Source organism: Nannobrachium achirus (genome assembly GCF_963921795.1).
Source record: "Nannobrachium achirus genome assembly, chromosome: 7".
Classification (NCBI taxonomy): domain Eukaryota; kingdom Metazoa; phylum Chordata; class Actinopteri; order Myctophiformes; family Myctophidae; genus Nannobrachium; species Nannobrachium achirus.
This window is the reverse complement of record NC_137816.1, coordinates 57,112,844-57,133,588: the sequence shown is the minus strand read 5'-3', so window position 1 is coordinate 57,133,588 and position 20,745 is coordinate 57,112,844. Positions and strand designations below refer to the sequence as shown.

At 42.7% G+C, this 20,745-nt stretch overlaps 1 protein-coding gene across 1 annotated transcript in view; it reads left to right on the top strand.

The window, feature by feature from the left end:
- Positions 1–4,460: 4,460 nt before the first annotated feature.
- Positions 4,461–20,745, top strand: part of lrrc28 (leucine rich repeat containing 28) — a 30,047-nt gene continuing 13,762 nt past the window's right edge. Inside the window, exons 1-9 of the mRNA XM_080729438.1 lie at positions 4,461–4,591; positions 7,749–7,844; positions 9,545–9,719; positions 10,779–10,819; positions 13,008–13,045; positions 13,617–13,754; positions 15,382–15,588; positions 19,377–19,479; positions 20,170–20,348. Coding sequence (XP_080585564.1) covers positions 9,552–9,719; positions 10,779–10,819; positions 13,008–13,045; positions 13,617–13,754; positions 15,382–15,588; positions 19,377–19,479; positions 20,170–20,348 — 874 coding nt within the window. The 5' untranslated portion in view covers positions 4,461–4,591; positions 7,749–7,844; positions 9,545–9,551. The remainder of the gene's footprint in view (positions 4,592–7,748; positions 7,845–9,544; positions 9,720–10,778; positions 10,820–13,007; positions 13,046–13,616; positions 13,755–15,381; positions 15,589–19,376; positions 19,480–20,169; positions 20,349–20,745) is intronic.

The window sequence follows — 20,745 nt, the reverse complement described above, 5'->3', positions numbered from 1 at the left end:
AAAAAATATATATATATGATCCGACTTTATTTTTAAAAATGTTCAACTTTTTTTCTCCTCAATCTTCACCACTGAACTACTTTTTTTTTTAACAACTTTTTCTTTTTGTTCTTATTTGTGTGTGTTTTGTTGCAATCGTATCTATGGCCAATCTTGTTTTGAATGATTTGATGTATAACTTATTCAAGACCTTCCAAGTCCTCCTGTGTTTATATTGATATAACTGATTTATTTTAATTTTCTTTTTTTAAATATCAAACAGAGGTTTCATTCAGGTGGGTTTCTTTTATTCAGTTGTAAGAAATTATTCCTATACAGTAGGCCTATAAAATAATATAATAGGCGTTTACCACAAGATTTCAAAGTTGAATAAAAAATGTATGCAAATGTATCAGTCTTGGATTTTATTGGAAGTGTGTGTGTGTGTGTGTGTGTGTGTGTGTGTGTGTGTGTGTGTGTGTGTGCGTGCGTGCGTGCGTGCGTGCGTGCGTGCGTGCGTGCGTGCGTGCGTGCGTGCGTGCGTGCGTGCGTGCGTGCGTGCGTGCGCGCGTTGCAGTTGATGATGGATACAGACAGTCGGTCAGTGTACCTGCTTGTGGGCGGGGCTATAGCTCATAACCAGAGGTGGAAGACTCACATTTGTTACTTAACCCATTCAGACCTGGAATGATTTTCTAAAGAGGCGTCTGCTTCATTCAGCCTTGGCCAGAAAGAGATGATGTCTTCAGGCGGTAAGCATCGTCATCAGGTGTTTCGACCCTGAACCGCTACACCTTCCTGATGGCGGGTCGGCAGTGGATGGCCAAATCACTGCCCATCTCCTCCTCCTGGCCAAGGGGCTAAACTCCTCCCTCTCCTGCTCTGGTTTTCAACCCTTTTCATATCAAGGTCCATTATTGTTTTTGTTTTTGAGCGGTGGTTACACCGTCTCCTATACGTGGCCGTGTGTGTATGCGTGTGTGTGTGTGTGCGTGTGTCCGTGTCTGTATGTAGCCTGCAGAGCCTGCAGTACCTTTTCTGGCCACACATGTTAAGGGAGGGGCGCTGTTGTTCAGGCCAGAGACACACACACACACACACACACACACACACACACCGACCACCGCTCAGTTCACACGGGTGTGATTTTTTTTTACATTTGAGCCACGGACCACCATTTGATTTAGCCTCAGACCCAAAACTTTGAATATTTTGTTGTCGTTGGATAAGATTTTGTCCACAATTCCATGCTGTATTGATGTTGGTACCATAGGAGAGATAACAGGCATACGTTGATCAAAATGACACAAAGATTTGGCCGCCCCCTCCTGTAGTAACTCTCAGGACCCCATAAGGGTCCCGGACCCCCGTGTTGAAGAGCACACTGCTCCAGCCTTCAGATCAAAGTCCCCTGGCCTTCCAACCAGTCGTTTCCTCCCCATTACCACGGGAATGTGTTTGGTAGCGGCAACAACCGTCTCTTCACTAAACCAATTAAGCAGTTGGACAGCGAACAAAGAGGCCCTGCTTGGTTCACTTGGCCTCGGGACCATGTCGCCCCCCCACCACCACCTCCACCACAGGACCACCGGGGAAGAGCAGTGAACAACACCGAATAAGCACAAACCAATAAATCATCTTCACTCTAAAATACAGTGATAGCAGGTGATAGCCAGAGGTGTAAAGTAACTAAGTACATTTACTCAACTTATTCTGAGAATCTGAGGTACTTTTACTTTACTGGAGTATTTCCAATTGTCAGTACTTTTACTTCTACTCCACTAGATCTCAGAGGCAATATTGTACTTTTTACTCCACTACATATTTTGACAACCTCAGTTACTATATACTTTGTGGAAGATGTTGACTATTGGAACACATACATTAACCACTTCAGCTCTGTATACATTTCACACGTTACATTTTGGAATTGGCGATCTACAAGCTCTCAATGTGTCGTGATGCGGCACATTGTGAGCTTGAAGATCTGCTATTTTCCACCCACCCACCTTCACTCACTCACACCCACCCACGCCGATCCACCTCCACCCACATCTACCCTCTTTCACCCCTCCACTCCTCCCAGTTGATCGCACATTTGCACAAAACAAGTTTTCATTCCACTCAAGGAATGTCAGTCGACGTGCGTCTCCCTGGAGAAGCCCTAGAGCAATGGACTTAAGGCTTGCAGGTAACCCTTTCCTCATGACTACTGCCGAGTATAAAGATGTGTCCTTTCCCTGACAGCTTTTCAGTCTGCCAGGTAATGTTTATGGAGCTCCCTCTGGTGGTATCACTGCACACATGCCTATTCCCCCCCTTCTTAACTGGAAAGGAGGGTTTTCAGGACAGAGGTCTGCTTGCCTCTCACCGCAATGACGTTCTGTTTACCGGCTACAGTTGCTCTCTCGCTGTGATCAACTGGCCGCCAGACACGCTGAGACACAAGTGTGGTTGTTGATCTTTCTAAGCCGGCTGTAACTGTATGTGTGAAAGGAGGAGATACCCTCGGGGCCTGGGCTGCAACAGTTAACCATCAAAGGTCAACATTGAAATGACTTTCGAGCAGCCGTATCCATATTCACTCTGTAGCCCAGCTATAAGAGGCTGTACACACACAGGCTCACTGTGGAGTCGTGCGGACAGAATGATACCCAATACCCAATTCTGATAAGAGATTCCTATCAACACTTCAAGACAGTTTGACACATGAGGAGGCCGTGCAGAAGTTGATTCGTGATTCATAATCCTACATTTCTCATCTTCAAATTCCCACACTGGTTTCAGAGGACGGCGCTTCTGTTTGGTCGTCATGGCTCGCAGTTCCCACCTGACTTGAAAAGGAAAGTCCGTCCAGGTTGCAAATTACCTCCAAAGAGGACGATACAATCTCCCACCAGATCACAGAACGATTCTTTTGCACACAGGCATTTATTTCCCCGTGGGCTCTAACTTCTTCCAGGAGCGGCAATCCCAGCCGCTGAGCACGTACAGCTCTCTGTTGTAGGCAAAGGCTGAATGACGGTGAGTGTTTAGACGAAGCCGTGCATAAGGCGTGTCCAACCAGCTGCTTGTCTCTGTGTCAAACACTCTGAGGTCCGATGATTCTGCTTCCCCAGTGTTAAAACATTCGAGGTCCCCGGAGCCCCCGAGAACAAACATCGTTGTCCCTATGATGGTGGGAGAGATGGCGGAGTGCCTCTGGTGTTAATTAAAGACCAGGCCACTGTCGTGGTGTCCAACTTCTGGACTTCGTTGGTGCACCCCCACGCAAGGGGTTTATGTCTTGAGGATGTAGTATGCAATTGGCATCCCCCAAATACAGTATGTACATGATCTTCCCCGAGACACAGGCCGAGTGACTGCGTCTCGCCACCGGAACAGTCCCGGCGACCTTGGGCTGGAACCATCTGTGGGTGTCGACATCAAATGCGTAAAGTACTTTGTTTGTACTTCCACGCGGAGTCACGGACCTATGCTTGATCACGTGGGTCGTCCCACCCCAGACGTATTACACTTCCCATAAGCACTGCTGTGTGGCCGAGGCGGAAGTCCGGTGCTTCTTCTCTTCCAGTCATCGCCACTGCCAACGCGTCGTCCAAAGCAAAGGCACCGGCTATGGAATCACCAAAAATTAATTAATTGATTAATTAATTAATTAATTGACATTAATACCCAGAAAATTGCCAAAACTAAGCACATTTCCATCTACTGTATAAGGCCAAGCCTCATTTGAAGACAATTTAAAAAAATAAAATAATACAGTACTTGAGTAAATGTAGGCTAAGGCTACTTATAGTTACTTTACACCACTGGTAGCATGCTGTGCAATTTTCGGTTCTTTTACTTTAGCCTTACTGGATCCCAGTTTTCAGTACTTTTACTTCTACCCCACTACATCTCAGATGCAAATAGCCTATAGCCTAATATGCTTTTATTCCACTACAATTATTTGACAACTTTAGTTACTAGTTAGGCTACTTTGTAGATTTGAATTATTATGACAAAACATACATTAGCCTACCCACTTCAGCCCTTAATACATTTTGGCCATTTGAAAATAGTAGATCTACAAGCTCAAAATGTGTCGCGATATGACACATTGTATTTGTAATTGTGAGCTTGTAGATCTACTATTTTCAAAATATTTGTATTATTTGAAAACTTGTGAAATGGGACCTACTAGCTTCCAGTAGGCTAGCTCTGGTCCATCGCTTTCACCTCCCGCAGCAATGCGGGAGGTGAAAGCGATGGACCAGAGCTACCAGTAGGCCTGCTTTTGGTATAGCCTACATTTTGATACTTATACCTACTTTTGTAGGCTACTTTTACTTTACTTTCCCCCACCACTGATGTTATGTTGTGTAGTCGTGTAGACAGAAGCCAGCCAGGTTCAAAAGAACTTCAACTCCCATCAACCAACGTGCGCCGCCGTACGTCGTCGCCTGGACGATGACGTCAGACGTTGTTTACCTTTGTGTTGCTCAAGCTGCTAACTAGCTAGCCAGTCCAGTTAGCTCTGGGGGGTTAGATAATAAACGGATTGTAATATTCATGAGGGCAAACCGAAACAACCCTAACTCGTGTCTAAAAGTGATACTGGACATCTCAGGTAAAGACATGACATGTGTTTTATGTGGACGTTTAGCTCTCACAGTGCAGCAGAAAGGAACCTACACTGTTAGCCAACGGGCTGCCATGCCATGACAGTGCTGCTGTGTTTGATCCCCCCCCCCAAAAAAAACATTATGAAATATACAGTGGTGGGAAAACATACTCAATACTTAAGTAAATGTATCATTACTGCAACGTAGAAGTGCTTTGCTACAAGTAAAAGTCCGGAATTCAAAATGTACTACTTGAGTAAAAATATTAGTATTGGCATCAAAATGTACTTAAGTACTAAAAGTAAAAGTACTAAAATGTTTGAAAATAGCAGATCTACAAGCTGCACCGGTTATGAAGGAAATATGTACACTAAAGTATGACTTTATTTCACAGTCTAAAGATCTGTGTGTGTGTGTGTGTGTGTGTGTGTGTGTGTGTGTGTGTGTGTGTGTGTGTGTGTGTGTGTCATAGTGTAATCAAAATACCCTTCTATGAAGCAGGCTATCTATATAGTAGTAGTAGTAGTTTAATGTATTTATTTCACATAATCTGGATTAGGTCCAGGGGGTCCCCAGCAAAAGTTGTTAATTTATCATCATAATAATTTTAACCACTGTATCCATATTAAATACTTTGGCTGTTCAAAAATGTGCAGATCTACAAGCTCACAGCTCGTGGCTTTGTGCACACGCTTAAATTACAGCTGCTATTAGAAAAATATCAAATGTCTGGAAAAGTTTGAATAATTCTGAAACCTTTTTCAGACTGGGAGGGATCTGCGACCAAATACATATGAATTTGGGGGTCCTTGACATGGAAAAGTTTGAGTAAATAATTACTTTGTTAGAAGAAGTAGACATAGGTTGAGTGTTCTCACCTGAGAATATCATATACTAAACAGTAACATCTTTATCTTTATCACCGTTTTTTTTTTTTTTGGATTAGAATTTGTTTGTTCAGAATCAGAATTCACACCAGCCCAAACGAAGCACACTTTCCGACTTTAAGCTCCAGGATTCGTTTTAATCGCAGTAAAACATCCTGGTGACGTGAATGCCACGTTGCCGCCTAAAAGTTGGTTGGTTGAATTATTTGGGCAATTTATGATTTAATAAGATTCAATTCAACACACTGATGATGACTGATGTTTTCTGGTAATTGAAGAAGAATGCCAATCTAGTACAAAACATTAATGCCAGAGACCATAATGGTGAATTATGGATCTCAGATGCATTTATTAAAAAAACAACAACTACAAAAAAACTGAATATTATCAATCAACTGTGCTCTATAATTTTTCCACAGACATTTTGTGTTAACTTGCCTGTCCGGCAACCTGAAAACAAACGCTGCTTGCCCGAACATTTTATGAACTTGCCAGGGGCAGTCGGTGTAAACCATGGGTCAGCAACCTTTTTGAAATTAAGTGCCATATTTTTATTTTCTAGATAGTCCGTGTGCCATGTCAACATACATTTTAATGACACACCATCAAACATTCTGACATATTTTGATTGGCAGCCGGCAGGACATTGTATAACGATCGGTATACTCAGAGCAATAATCCACCTCTCCCTGTCAGAGTTCAGAGTTTTAATGAATAGATAGATAGATAGATGCTTTATTTGTCCTTGCGGAAATTCTTTTTGCACCAAGCAGTCATTCAGGACACAAAATTACAACACATAACACACAACACAATACATGAATGACAAGACAGTTCACTGACAACATGATACAAAACAGGCTACCAGTCATAACATTTTATGCGCAGAACTGAGCTGGGGCTTGTTTGTTCAGAAGCCCTATACTAGTGGGGACAAAATGTCCTCGAGGCCCTCGCCTTCAACCCAGGTACTGTGTACCGTCGTCCTGAGGGCATAAGGTTATATTGACTGTATAACGGGTGTGTTCTATCCCTAGAAATAGCTTTGCCCTTCCTGAGCACACAGGTCTCATACATAGAGGTCATACTCTCCAGCGTACCCCAGCTATCTTGCTGGATACATTTATGATTTTATGGAGCCTGTTCTTATTGACCAGTGATAAGGAGCCATACCAGGCAACAAAACAAAATGTTAATGCACTTTCCACAAAGGAGCGATGGAAAAGTAACATCAAACTTTTATCCACATTATACGTTCTCAGTCTGCGCATAAAATGCAGCCTCTGCTGACCTTTCTTATAGATGGCATCGGTGTTAGAATTCCATGTCAGCTTTGAATCAATCGTTGTACCCAAGTACTTGTATTCTTTAACAGTTTCTACCTCATCACCATCAATGACTATTTTCTGGTGTGTACCATCAGCACTCGTCCGAAGATCAAATATAACTTCCTTAGTTTTTTTAATATTTAACTGAAGAAAGTTATTTTTACACCAACCAGAAAACTCATCCACTGTTCCTCGATAGCTTATCTCGTCATCCTCGATCAAACCAACTATGGCTGTGTCGTCGGCAAATTTAACAATACAGGTGTTATCAGAGTCGCTCCTACAGTCGCTTGTGTACAGAGTAAACAATACCGGCGAGATCACACTCCCTTGAGGGGCCCCCGTGTTGGTCGTAATAGGAAGAGACATCGATTTATTCACCCTGACATGTTGTACCCGATCAGTCAGGAAGGACTCAACCCATCTGATGATATTGGTGTTAACACCCTGGACCCATATCATACAGCTTTCTCATCAATATGTGAGGTCTCATAGTATTAAATGCCGACGAGAAGTCTACAAAGAGTACACGAGCATATCGTTTCTTTTTAGGTTCATCTAGGTGACAGTAGATCTTATTAAGCATCACAAGAAGAGCATCGTCAGTACCCCTCCCCTTTGTATATGCAAACTGTAACGGGTCCATTTCATGTTGCACATTATTAAGAAGGTTGTTTAAAATAATGCGCTCCAAGCATTTCATAATCAGTGATGAATGTAGAATTATGTGCAGGATGTCATTTTGCTGTAAATTAGGTGACTTTATTATTTTAATTTATAAAAATCCTCTCTCTCACACTTCTGCCAGTGTACCAGTGATCACCCTCCCCTGTGCCAATGTTGACACTGTGCCTAAGGTTGCCTACCTCTGGTGTAAACGTTACTGAAACTGATTAAATACTTATTTTATTTTTTTAAGTTTGTGCGATGTTGTTTTGTCTCAACAGGAGCAGGGATGCTGTAGATAGAAGGAGACATCATCAAATCCTCTGACTGGATGGGGACTCTTTAAAGACCCACAACAGCCAAAGAGCAGTGATTGTGTGAGTAGTAAAACCTGTCAGAATGATCGCTGCTGCTGATGATGTGGAGAGACTGAGTACATTCTGTGGCTTTCCAAATGCCGTCGCTCCCTGACTACGGGCTGGCCATAACTGAGTGGTTAGTGAGCCCGCCTGGGGGGGGGGCGGGTTACATTTGTATTCCTAGGATGAGTGGGGCGAGGGAGCACTTGTTTTTGGACAACACGACGGAGGCGTGCCGTGCCGGCTCTGTCTTATCCCATCCTAGGAACAGAAATATCGCCACCTAGGGAGCCAGAGCCCCTGGTCGTCCCAGGTACCATTCCAGGCCAGCAATGTGTCGATGTGTCCCTGAGCAAGACATCCTCGAGCACACTGCAGCACAGTAGAATCCAATGGCTGCTCACTGCTCCTAGTTGGGTCTCACTTCTCGCCTGTCTTATGGGAGAAGTGAATGACTACCTTCGCCTCTGGTCACAAGGAGAATTTTCAGGGCTGTTTTGAAGGAGGCCAGCGATTTACATGTTTTAAGAGAGGAAATTCCGCCCTTGAGTGCCAGTGTTGTAGAAGGAGAATTTTCTCATATTTGTGCTATGGGTTTGTATGATTAAGTTGTGTGCGCTCCCTCTAGTGTTGTAGCTGTGGGTGTTGCTAACTTTTTGTAGGTGTTTGGTCAGGTATGCAGGCACTGTGGGGGTTGAGGGCAGATTTGCATTGACTATTTTGAAAGTCAGTCCCATTTTTAGTTGTTAAACACTGTCTTCTACTTTGAGCCATCCTAGGCTAGCAAAATGTGTGGGGGAGACATGGGCCTCATGTCAAGAAGTAGTCGAATCAATTTGTTTTGGGAGGTTTGGAGCTTAGTCTTCAGTGGCATCTTGATGTTGGAGTACCAGGAGGAGCAGGCATTGTCATAGTGGGGCTGAATGATGGCCCCAGCAAGAGTCCCGAGGGCTCTTATAGGATGAGTACATGACATCACTGCTCTTAGTAGTTATTATAGGATGGGTAAATGCAGAGGACAAATTTCAACGTATGTGCAAATATACAGCGACAAAAAAACACCCAACGTTACTTAATTTAATTGATCCAAGCATCATCTACAATTTACAATTTAGGCATTTAGCAGACACTTTTAATCCAGAGTGATTTAGAATAAGCAAGGTAATGATGCATCAATACGTCAACATAAATACATCAAATGCATCTAAATCAGTCCATTACTGGAATCTAATAGGACGGTGGTCTAGGGAGCATTTTTGGATCTATTATTTTGTTGATATGAGTCTGTTTTGTGTTGTTGTCAGAGTCTGTCATAATGACATGAGATTACATAGTTTTTTGCGACCGTCAGGTCTCAGTTACTATCAAAACCTCCATGGGCTGTCCGTCAGTCCGTCAGTCCGTCCCTCCATTTGTCCGTCACGTCACGTCACACTTTTGGCCCTACTCTTATCTCCGGCACCGTTGCCCCTATCCATGCCAAATTTTGCACGCACACACTCCCTTGGCTGGCAAACCACAACCTCCGCCCCTGATTTCTCACATGCCCCTCTTCTAGCGCCACCATGAGGTTGCTTTTTGCCGACAACATTGTGTATACATGCGACCTGATGGTCGCTTATCTCCCGATTAGGGAGTCTTACTGGTCTTCTGTTATTGTTAATGATATGAAATGTTGTTAAAGTGTGTAATGACACGTTGCTGCTTGCCCTCTGCAGGGCAGCCATGGCCAGCGAGCTCCACGAGACCATCTTCATGGCCAAGCAGGAGAGGCACAAGAACCTGTTCCTCAACTACAGGAACCTGGACAAGTTCCCTGTGGAACTCCTGAAGGACGAGGGCCTGCAGTTCCTGGAGAGACTCTACATGAAGAGGAACTCACTGACCACCCTGGTAAGACCTGCCACCTCTTTAGACCAAACATTTTTAGTTATTTGTTTTTTCTATTTGTATATACCATTTATTTTTTTGCATTGTGTCTTTACGACAGTTTTTTTTCTCCTTACTGTCTCTGCATAGTACTGTTTTATCTGTCTGTCATTCAATGGTATTAGTTGAAAAAAGATTGTCAATTTAAATAGGTCTAGTGCTACTTAGTTGACCTTGTACCAGTGAACTGTACTGTCATGAAACTGTACCTTTTCCTATGCAAACTTCTAATAATTCTTCAATCAATCAATCAATCAATCAATCAATCAATCAATCAATCAATCAATCAATCATAACATCTAATGTAGTTTTAGTCATCTGATTCTTTTAGTTTTAGTCTAGTTTTAGTCGACTAAATATCACAAGATTTTAAATCTACAGTCGATTGTATCGTCAAAAATGCATTTTGCTGCGCCTCGATTGGCATCGTAATGCCTGATTTTACACTTGGATGCATGCTGAAAATAGCTGATCTACAAGCTCACAGCTGTGACGTGTTGTGACTTGTGAGCTTACAGATCTGCTATTTTCAGAGTGCAACCAAAGATAAAATGACATGTCTGTTAGTTCTACTGGATCTCTTCTCCACGTATTCCCTCTCTAACATTTTAGTCTAGTTTTTATTTGTTGATGAAATTGACAATATGTTTATTTAGTCACAGTTTTTGTCATCATATCTTTTTTATTTATTTTTTTCCTTCGCTCAATGTTCATCAATTTTAGCAGAATGTTACTCATCGTCACTGTCGGGCAGAAACCTCCAAGTTTCAAATTTTTATTTTTTTTCGCAAAGTAAAGCCCTGCTTCACAATACAAGGCCGTTGCACAAAAGGCCTTGTATCGGCTCAGCTGTTTTCACAAGTTTAAATCATTTTTAAAATGATAAATACAAAACAAACGGTTTTGGACATACAAGGTTTCCACTCGACAACAACGTCATGCTTTATTATGAATGCAAATCCAGATGTGATCATTTTGGTCAGTGAAGTTTCTCTTTGTTTTGTCCCCTCTTTTCTCTAATAGCCAGACAATCTGGCTCTGAAGCTTCCCAATCTGATTGAACTGTGAGTATTCACTGCACACAGTCATGTCTATGATTATAATTATATTATTATTACAACGTGGTTCATTATAGATTTACAATGCTTGTGTCTATATGAGTGCTGTAATGTTGAGTGGTGGTGGTAAAGACACGGGTATACCGCTGCTGTGACCACTTAACTCTTTAAGTAAGCAAACATTCCGGACAACGCTCCATACGTCCCAGACTCTTCTCCCTTCGGCCTCTCAAACTGTGTAATGAACTCCCCATTGCAATTAGAACTGCAGACTCATTCCCTAGCTTCTGCCGTAGTCTGAAGACTCCACCTTAGCCTGTAGCACCTTACCGTAGCACTTGCCCTAGCCTCGACAACCTTGCATGCTTATGAAAAGGCTAAAATGTAATTTAGATAGCATGTTATGTAGACCAATGCCAGGTCATTGTTGGCCTGGGGTCCTAGTCACAATGTACAGATTATAGATTTCTTGTTATTTTGGTTATTCTACTGTTGATGGTTCCTGGTTTCCCTAGATGACTATTTCTATGCATTTGATGTATTACCTTGTGTTGTCCTTGCTTATTTTAAATTGCTTTGGATTCAATCTGTTCAGTCTGTTAAATGCCTGAATTGTAAATTGTAATACGTAGATAATGATAATGACACAGTACCATACCAAACTGGTTGGTGCACTTTCACGTAATGTCCAGCAGGTGTCACTAGAGCACTTTGTTCAGTCACCATGAAAATGGATCCGAATCAGAATAATGATAACAACAATAATCTCCATTTGTATTGAACCTTTCACATGCAGATCAATTAAAGATCATTTGAAATATTGATGACACCACGGATAAGATCAGATAAAGGCTATGGCCAAAGATACAAATAAAATAGGATAAAATAAAGTAGAGTGTTCAGGTAGAAGTCTGTGGGACATTATAGTGCAGACAGTACAGTGTAAAAGTAAAAGTAATGTAGAAATACTCTGTTCCAAGTAAAAGTCCATAATTCAAAATTGACTTGAGTAAAAGTCCAAAAGTATTGCTATCAAAATGTACGTAAAGTACCAAAAGTTAGAACGTACTCATTATGCAGAATGTTCCTTTTCCCCCCAAATATTTTGAAAATAGCAGATCTACAAGCTAGCAATATGCCTATGCATCATCACTATGCATGGTGAGCTTGTAGATCGGCTATTTTCAAATGGCCAAAATGTATATAGAATTGAAGTGGGTAATGTATGTTTTGTATTAATAATAATGCTAAATGCAAAGTAACTATTAAAGTTTCCAAATAATTGTGGTGGAGTAAAAAAGTAAAATATAATAATAATTGATTTAGAGAGAGAAACAAGCGGTCAGGTCTATGAAAACAAGCGAAACTATCTACAAACATGCGACACGTTGTGAGCTTGTAGATATGCTACTAAAAAAATATATATGTTACAGTATGTTTGGGTAACTCAGGACGTTCATTGTAAGAGCGCTTGTTTCGTTCACCACACACTAATCACCACCAGATGGCGACGACAGCCCATAGACAGCCATTCACTAGTGCAGGCGCTGACGTCACTCGTTTGCGACTCCCTTTCTTTATTTACTAGCCTAGCTGGGCGGTGTTTAGCCATTAGCTTAGCCATTAGCTTAGCCATTAGCTTACTATGAGCGTTTATCTTGGGCTTGCCCAGGCCTTATGGCCTGGGCATAAATATAACGATTGCATTCACCACGGCTTCGTAACTCGCGCGGCGCTCCGCCGGCCGCGCGGCCCTGGCCCGCTCTTCGCGGCCACTCGCGCCTGCGGCGCTCGGGGGCGAAGAGCAGGACCAAGGTCCGCTGGCCTTCGCGCCGCTTGCAATGTCGTGGACAATCGATGGGCTCCGCCTGGAGGACGTTGTTGTGGGCGACCGCTTGTTCCGCCCCGTGCGGCACCGCGAGTGCTCCGTTTCTCGGCCGTCCTGTTTCTCTAACATCCGGTGACATATATATTCCTCAAGAAAATGTGACAAATGTGGAATATTTATGTAACATTTTAACAACAAAAATCTTGAATGAGTCTCCCTGACACAAAAAACTAAAACTAAAAAAAACAAGCCCAAAGTTGCTTATAAGCAGACATGGCATCAGTGGTAGTATGTAATCACTGTAATTATTATAGAGTTTCTTATGAATGTGATGATTCCATCCGTTTTGTCTATTTTCTATTGAAGGTATCTGCACTCCAACAACATAGCCATGATTCCTGAGGGTGAGTCTGACCTTGTGTAAAAGAGTCACTAAATGGACTGACTGACTGACTGACTTCCACTCAAGCAAATCTACAAGCTCACAACGTGCCGCACCACAACACGTTGTGAGCTTGTATATCTGCTATTTTCAGAATGCAACACCTGAGCACAACCAAAATTGACTTGTCTTTTTATTTGTTGATGAAATTGTCAATATATTTAGTCTTAGTTTTAGTCATCATAGATTCATAGCTTATTTTTTATTTAGTTTATATTTTGTTTCTTTTACTTCTTATTTTGTTTTTAATTTGTTTTTAATTTAGTTTTTATTTCATTTTCGTTGTCAAACATTTTTTTGTCATAGTTAAGCAGTGTGGGTGTGTTCTAAGCTCTGTAAGTGTGTTCCAAGCTCTGTGGGTGTGGTCAAAGCGCTGGGTGTGGTCTAAGCTATGTGGGTGTGGTCTAAGCTCTGTGGGTGTGGTCTAATCAGTGTGGGTGTGGTCTAAGCTATGTGGGTGTGGTCTAAGCTCTGTGGGTGTGGTCTAATCAGTGTGGGTGTGGTCTAAGCTCTGTGGGTGTGGTCTCTCTCAGCCATAGGGAACCTGAGCAGGCTCCAGTCCTTAGACCTGAGTGACAATGCCCTGCAGGTGATCTGTCCAGAGATTGGTCGGTTGAGGTCGCTGCGCCACTTGAGACTGGCCAATAACCAGCTGCGATGCCTCCCCCCAGGTAACGTACCACGCACCCTGGCCACAATATGCGATGTGAATGGCATGATACCTGTAGACACCGGAAGTGGCGGAAGTGCTGCGGTTAATGGAAGTTACGTCATACGCTACAGTCTGTTTACATTCCCCGGTGAAACAAAACAATAGCACTATTGACCAGCTCGTAAGTTAACTCGCTCTTTAGTAGAAACGTAAACGTTTAGTAGAAATGTGTAACGTTGGTAGAATCCATGTTTGCTGCTTACTGTGCGAGCACTCCGAGCAGAAAGGACAAAGGCGTGAGGGAGAACAGAAAATGTTTCTGCTGAGAATAGATTTTCAGCAACACCGCACTGTGATTGGTCAAAAAAAGAAATTCTCCCGGCGGAAGTAGCACTGTTCTATGCCGTATCAGCCTATTAGGCCAGTCAATCTAAGCTAAAAAAGGGCCTGACCCAAAAGAAATTGCAATAGTAATGGTTCAAGGTTTTTTATGATCCTTAGGGTCATCCAAATAACATATTAAAAGTTGTGAATTATATATTTAGTGGATCACGGTGAATTCAGGGGGTTCAAGTTTGGGTCTATTCACTTACTATACAGGAAAAAAAGACCCCCAAAAAATCTTCTTTAAGTAGCATGTGAGGGGTCTAACTAGGGGTTGTTCATGATTCTGAATACATTGCAAGCATTTGTTTTGCACGAAAAACATTCCTTGGGGTAAAAACGGACAACACAAAACTATGGATTAGTGATGAGTCATCACTTTTCTGGGGACAGTTCCGTTTTGTGGTGTCTGTTTTTAACCCGACAAATGTTTTTTGTGCAAAACAAATGCTTGCAATGGATTCAGGCTCATGAAAAACCCCTAGTTAGACCCCTCACATGCTACTTAAAGAAGACGTTTTGGGGGGTCTTTTTTTTCCTGTATAGTAAGTGAATGGACCCAAACTTGAACCCCCTGAATTTACCTTGATCCACTAAATATATAATTCACAACTTTTAATATGTTATTTGGATGACCCTAAGGATCATAAAAAACCTTGAACCATTACTATTGCAATTTCTTTTGGGTCAAACCTTAGATTGACTAGTCTATATGGTCGTAACCAGGCTTTTCTCTTCGCAGATTAGTACAAAGCCTGGCTGCGCAAGGCTACGGGTCTCTAAATCCTGCTTCTTGCCATTATATTGATTGATTGAATACTTTATTAGTCAGAAATGTAAAACATTAAGGCTAAATGGATAACAAAACAAAAAAGTCCTGGGGAATTGTTTCCATTGTGGGCCTGTGGATTCAATTCATGTTTCCATGTTTGTTCTATGTTGTGGGTACTACCAGACCATGATTGCTCCCTCTAGTGGTGTGGCTGTGGGTGTCACTCACTTTGGAGAAGTAGTTTGTCATGGATGAGGGTTTTGAGGGGCACTAAGATAGTATTTAAGATGGTATTTCTTTCTATTTGATCCATCCCAAGTTTCTTTGAGCAGTGCCAGCTGCTCCAACATTTGACTGTGTGTGTGCTTGTATGTCTCACAGCTGTATGTCTCACGGCAACAACAGCTGCAGCCACGTGTTGAGCAGCCTTGAGATGAAGGCACTGCTCACTGCACGCTGGGTGTGATTCTTTTTCTCCTCCTCTGTGCAGAGCTAGGTGAGCTGCGTGAGCTGGAGACGCTGGACGTGTCCATGAACCTGCTGATGTCTCTTCCAGAGAAGCTGCACCTATGTGTGTCTCTGCAGTGTCTGACCGCCGACCGCAACCGCCTCAGTCTGCTGCCCAGGCAGATCTGTCAGTTACACAGCCTCAACGAGCTGTCTATGGCCGCCAACTGCCTCACCTCTCTGCCCTTAGGTTAGTTACTACTACTACTACTACACAGGGATCAAGTTCTGCTTACTTTTCCATATAACCAGACCTAACCGGGAAGGTCCCAAAAAAGAGCAGCAGCGCTGCTGGCCCCTCCCATGGGTTCCCAGAACTCAAGTTTAGTTCTACATCAAGAGCAGGACCTAAAAAAGGTTCCCAGAACCTTGTCTGAAACTGGACCGTAGTATAAGTCAAGAGACCAGGATTACTGCATGTTTTTAGTGAGGATACCTGCCCGAGGGGACACGGGGGGAACATGCAAACTCCACACAGAAAGGCCCGTTCGTCAACCCCACCTAGCTCCCTTTTCCACAGACACCATGCCATCTACCTCCCCGATGGAGGGGAAAAGCACTCGTCACTCGCCGCCCTGTGAGTGCCCTCTGTTCTCCTAGTGGTGTCTAATGGTGATCTCTAGGTCAGCAGCCTGCTTCTCTAACCTCTCTAGGTCCCTGAGCCCCCACCCCCTCCCCCATGTACTGCAGGTCATAGGTCAACAGTGTTGCTGCTGGCCCTCCTCACCAGCAGTTGAGCAGCAGTGAAGCTGTCAGTTAGATTGGTGGACGTATCGATGCAGCTGACTGCTGGTTGGCTGGATGGAGTCCCCTAGAACACTGGTTCTCAACCAGCGGTCCTTGAGGGGTGGTAACCAGATGGACCCTTATAGATCATTAAATTATTGTTAAACTTCTGCATTACTTAAAGGGATATTTCACTTTAGATTATCATCTAATCAGGCTTTTATGAACACCCTGAACAGTTTTAATTTTAATTTGATTGATTCAATATTTAGATATTTGATGTAAATGTTATGAGGCCCTCCTCCTCCAGGGCTTCTCCCCATACACACCCATTGTAACTACAAACTCCATTTTAACCATGATAGATTCATTAAAAAACCCCATGTGTGTAACCAGTGCATGACGGAGGATGATTTCACGATAACCATGGCAACCAGTAGCATAAACTGTTTGACTCAGAGGCTTTCAGGAAGAAACCAAAAATACACATGGAAGGTAAATTTGCACATTATAACCACACCTGGGTTGGGGTCTATTAGAGTAACGTTGACTCCATAGACAAATACAAAACAGAAAAAGTACAGAACTATGGCACCACCTCTTTAAAATGTTGATGTCCGCATGAGTATAGTAATACAAACACAAAGCTATTTGTGCGTGCATGTGTGTCCTTAGGAGCGGGGGTGGTGTTTAGGGGGATGGGGGTGGTGTGGAAGTGAGAGTCGTGGGTGGTGAGGTAGTCTCGCGTAGCCAAGCCAGACAACTATTCCACAATCTCCGAATGCTATTTAGAGTCTGGAACGGCAGCTCCCGAACGGCGAGTATCGGAAGTAGCCGCTGCTGCACTGAACTGTAGTCCCACTGGAAACATAACAGAAACACAATAGCTCAGACAAAGTCATTCGAGCGGCCTATTTTTTTTATTTATGGGTGTATAGTTTAAGAAAACGTTTGAAAACATCATGGAGGTAACACCAATAACACCAGAGAAAGACGAAATAACACCCCCAGAAATGTTGAAAGGAGACATAACGCTTCCAGTAGGACATGTTATTGTTACTGCACCAAGGGAGCGGTTGTGTCACATCCGCTTTATCTCGCACTCATCGTTTCTATTTCCGTTTGCCAGACTGTATGCCGGGAGCATTTGCCAAAATTGCGGAGGCAACAGTCTGGCCTCGCGAGACTAGTGGTGAGGTGGTGATGTCGCAGGTGCCCAGGACACGCACCGTTTTACTGGATCACACTGCAGTGTCACACAAAAGTAGCAGATAGCTTCAGCTTGTAGATCTGCTACTTTTTTCTGCGTTGGAATTTGAACCCTGAAAAGAAACAGTTTTGGTCATAACAAGGTTTCCACCCGTCAGAGATCAATATACTGTACAACACGCCTAGAACTAGCAGCATAATGAACCCATCATGTTAATAACAAGGCCTGTGGGGAGCGGCTACGTACTGTACGGTGTAACGTGAGGGTTACAGGAGTCTTGTTTGTATGTGTGTGTGTGTGCGCGGCTGCGCGCATGCACACCCAGCAGCAGCCCCTGCCTGCCATCACTGAACCATCTTCAAAGGCTCTCTCTCTCTCTCTCTCTCTCTCTCTCTCTCTCTCTCTCTCTCTCTCTCTCTCTCTCTCTCAGTTGATAATTGCTGCAGGGGTTTTCCAAGCAGAGTTTACTCAGAGGACAGAAGGAGACCAGAGAATATGGTGTACAGTATAGATCTGCTGCTACGCTCACACACCTTTTATCTGTCCTCAGGTACTTACCTGAGGAAGTGTGCACAACACCCGAGCACGACTAAACATTACATGACTTGCCTTAGTTCTGCTCAGTGTTGATTATGACAGCAAAAATATCCACAAGTTTCCAACGTCCCATCGTGCATTGCGCAGAAGGTGTGCGGCAGTTCCGGCGTCGCAGCCGAGCCAAGCCGAGTGTGATCTACAAGCTCACAGTGGTTACATTTGCGACGTGACGTAAGATTGTATGTCCCACACTTAATGCTACAGTAAATTCTCGCAGAAACAGGTGGATAGATTTAGTTTTAGTCATAGTCTTTTGAATAAAATTCCATTTAGTTTTAGTCATATTTTAGTCACCTGAAATGTTTTAGCTTTAGTCAACTAAATATGAGATTTTAGTAAACTAAATCTACAGTTGATTTAGTCGACTAAAATGTATTTTGGTGGCCTGTGATGGCACCATAATAGCTGATTTTACACTTGTTTGAATGTTGAAAATAACCGATCTACAAGCTCACTGAGCTGCTATGCTACTGATTGCAACACCCGAGCGCAAGCAAACATAAAATGTCTTAGTTCTACTGGATCTCTTCTCCACTAGTCCCTCTCTAACATTTTTGTTTCTATTTTAATTGTCATTTCTATCTTGTTCCTTTCAGTGAAAAAAGGTTGTCGATTTTTCGTCATAGTTTTGGTCGACGGAATGAACTCATTCTCTGACAAGAATATTTAACCAAAACTAACCACTGCCAGCTATCTTAAAATGTTCACAGAATATTTTTTGATTTTTCGATCGTTCACGGACACGGACCATCACTCTGTGTTTCCGTGAAGAAAAAGTGCGAGGGATTCCAACAAACACAGAGCGAACACCAGGAAGCAGAGAGGAATGGAGAGCATGTTTTTCGCTTCTGCTGTGATTCCATTATTTTTTTCTTTTTTTTTTAACTCTTTTACTGCTTCGAACATTAAGCAGCACTGTAAGCTGATGAGGGGTCGTGCGGTGTGTACCGTAAAATTTCACATTTCCACCACGCGTAAACATCAATGGAGTCCCAAATCACTTCCTGGCTGTATTCTGTGGACCTGATCTAGAAAATGCATTTCTACGCGCTGAACGACAGAAAGAGGGGAGGGCCATTTCACATTCATTCCTTGCATAAGGCTTCCCCCTGCCGTCAGTTTGGCTACAGTACAGATATATGTGTCCATTGAAAAAGATTATGTTTGTAAATAATCCATAGATAATTTTCTATAACATCGCAAAGGTAAGCTACTTTTTGATGGCACCAGCACAAATAAATAAATAATAAATATGGCAGTAGAACTGTTAACACCAGATGGGGCTGGTCGCTAACTTGTGAAAAATGCAAACAACAACAACAAAAAGGGGAATAAGTTAACACTGTGTGTGTGTGTGTGTGCGTGTGTGTGTGTGTGTGTGTGTGTGTGTGTGTGTGTGTGTGTGTGTGTGTGTGTGTGTGTGTGCGTGCGTTTGTTTGTTTCAGACCTGGGTCGGTCCAGAGAGCTCCAGTTTGTGTTCGTTGACAACAACGTCCATCTGAAAGGCCTTCCCTCCTACCTGTACAACAAGGTGATCGGCTGCAGCGGGTAACCATTCTACACATGTCTTCTAAATCCTTCTAAGGTTTTTAGGAAAAAGCTATGTTTCTATCGTCAGTGGTTCTTCTCAAAACCTTTCATGTCAAGTACCCCCAGAATTGTTATGTATTTGGCCACCGACCCCCCCATCTCAAAACATAAAGTATCAGGGACGCCCCCAGAAACAGATTTGAGTTGCAAATGTTCGCTTTAAAAATGTATATAATCAAAGATGTTGTACAAATGTCCATGATGTTTCAAAATAATTATAGTATAAAATAATACTTTTTATAAACAATGTTTTTTATACATATACTAACCAAAATGAATAATACAAATAAAAAAATAAAGAAAATAAAGAAAGTGAAAATAAATTAAAATAAAGCAAATGAGACCATTTAAAGTAGGGATAGCTTTCCTGTAGTACTCCTAAATTAACTTTTACGCTTACTCCAGTTTAAATTCATTCACGCCATCAAGGCACCGCCAAAATGTTGACGAAATCAACTGTAGATTTAGTCAACCAAAATCTTATGACGTTTAGTCGACTAAAACTAGACTAAAACTTAAACATTTCAGGTGACAAAAAAATATGACTAAAACAAAATTACATCTTATTCAAAAGTCTAAAACTAAACCAAAGTGAACACTGGTATGCGGTGCACGCATGCGTGTGTGTGTGTGTGTGTGTGTGTGTAGCTGTGGTCTGTCTCCTCAGGGCTCCAGTGCCCCGGCTCTGTGCCTGCTCCAGGGGGAGGACCTGGCCGTCCCGCTGCCCGGGGAGGTGAAGGCCATCGGGGTGGAGTGTGACCGTGTGGTCCCTCTGGAGGAGCTGGCCATGAGGACCCTGCACCGCTCCTACCACAGCAACCCCAGCGGTAACGCTATAAGAACTATACGCGCTTCTCATTCTTAGGGATGGCATGATATGAACATTATTTCATACAGGGTTCCCACGGTCCTGAAATTCCTGGAAATATTTTGAAATTAGAAAAATATTTTTTTCCACTACTGGAAAAGTTTTGGAATTGATCAAGGGTCCTGGAAGGTCCTGGAAAAATAGCTATGCATTGTCTTTGGTTATTGATTTTGTTAATACCTCTGAAATGACAAATTAAACATTGGCCAAATTGTCAAATATTAGAGGCAGAAATTGTGAAAATAGCTGATCTACATGCTCACAACGCCTCGCAAAGCGATGCGTTGTGAGCATGTAGATCGGCTATTTTCACAATAAAAGCGTGTTATACAAAATTCCTCAACTCTTAGTGCTCG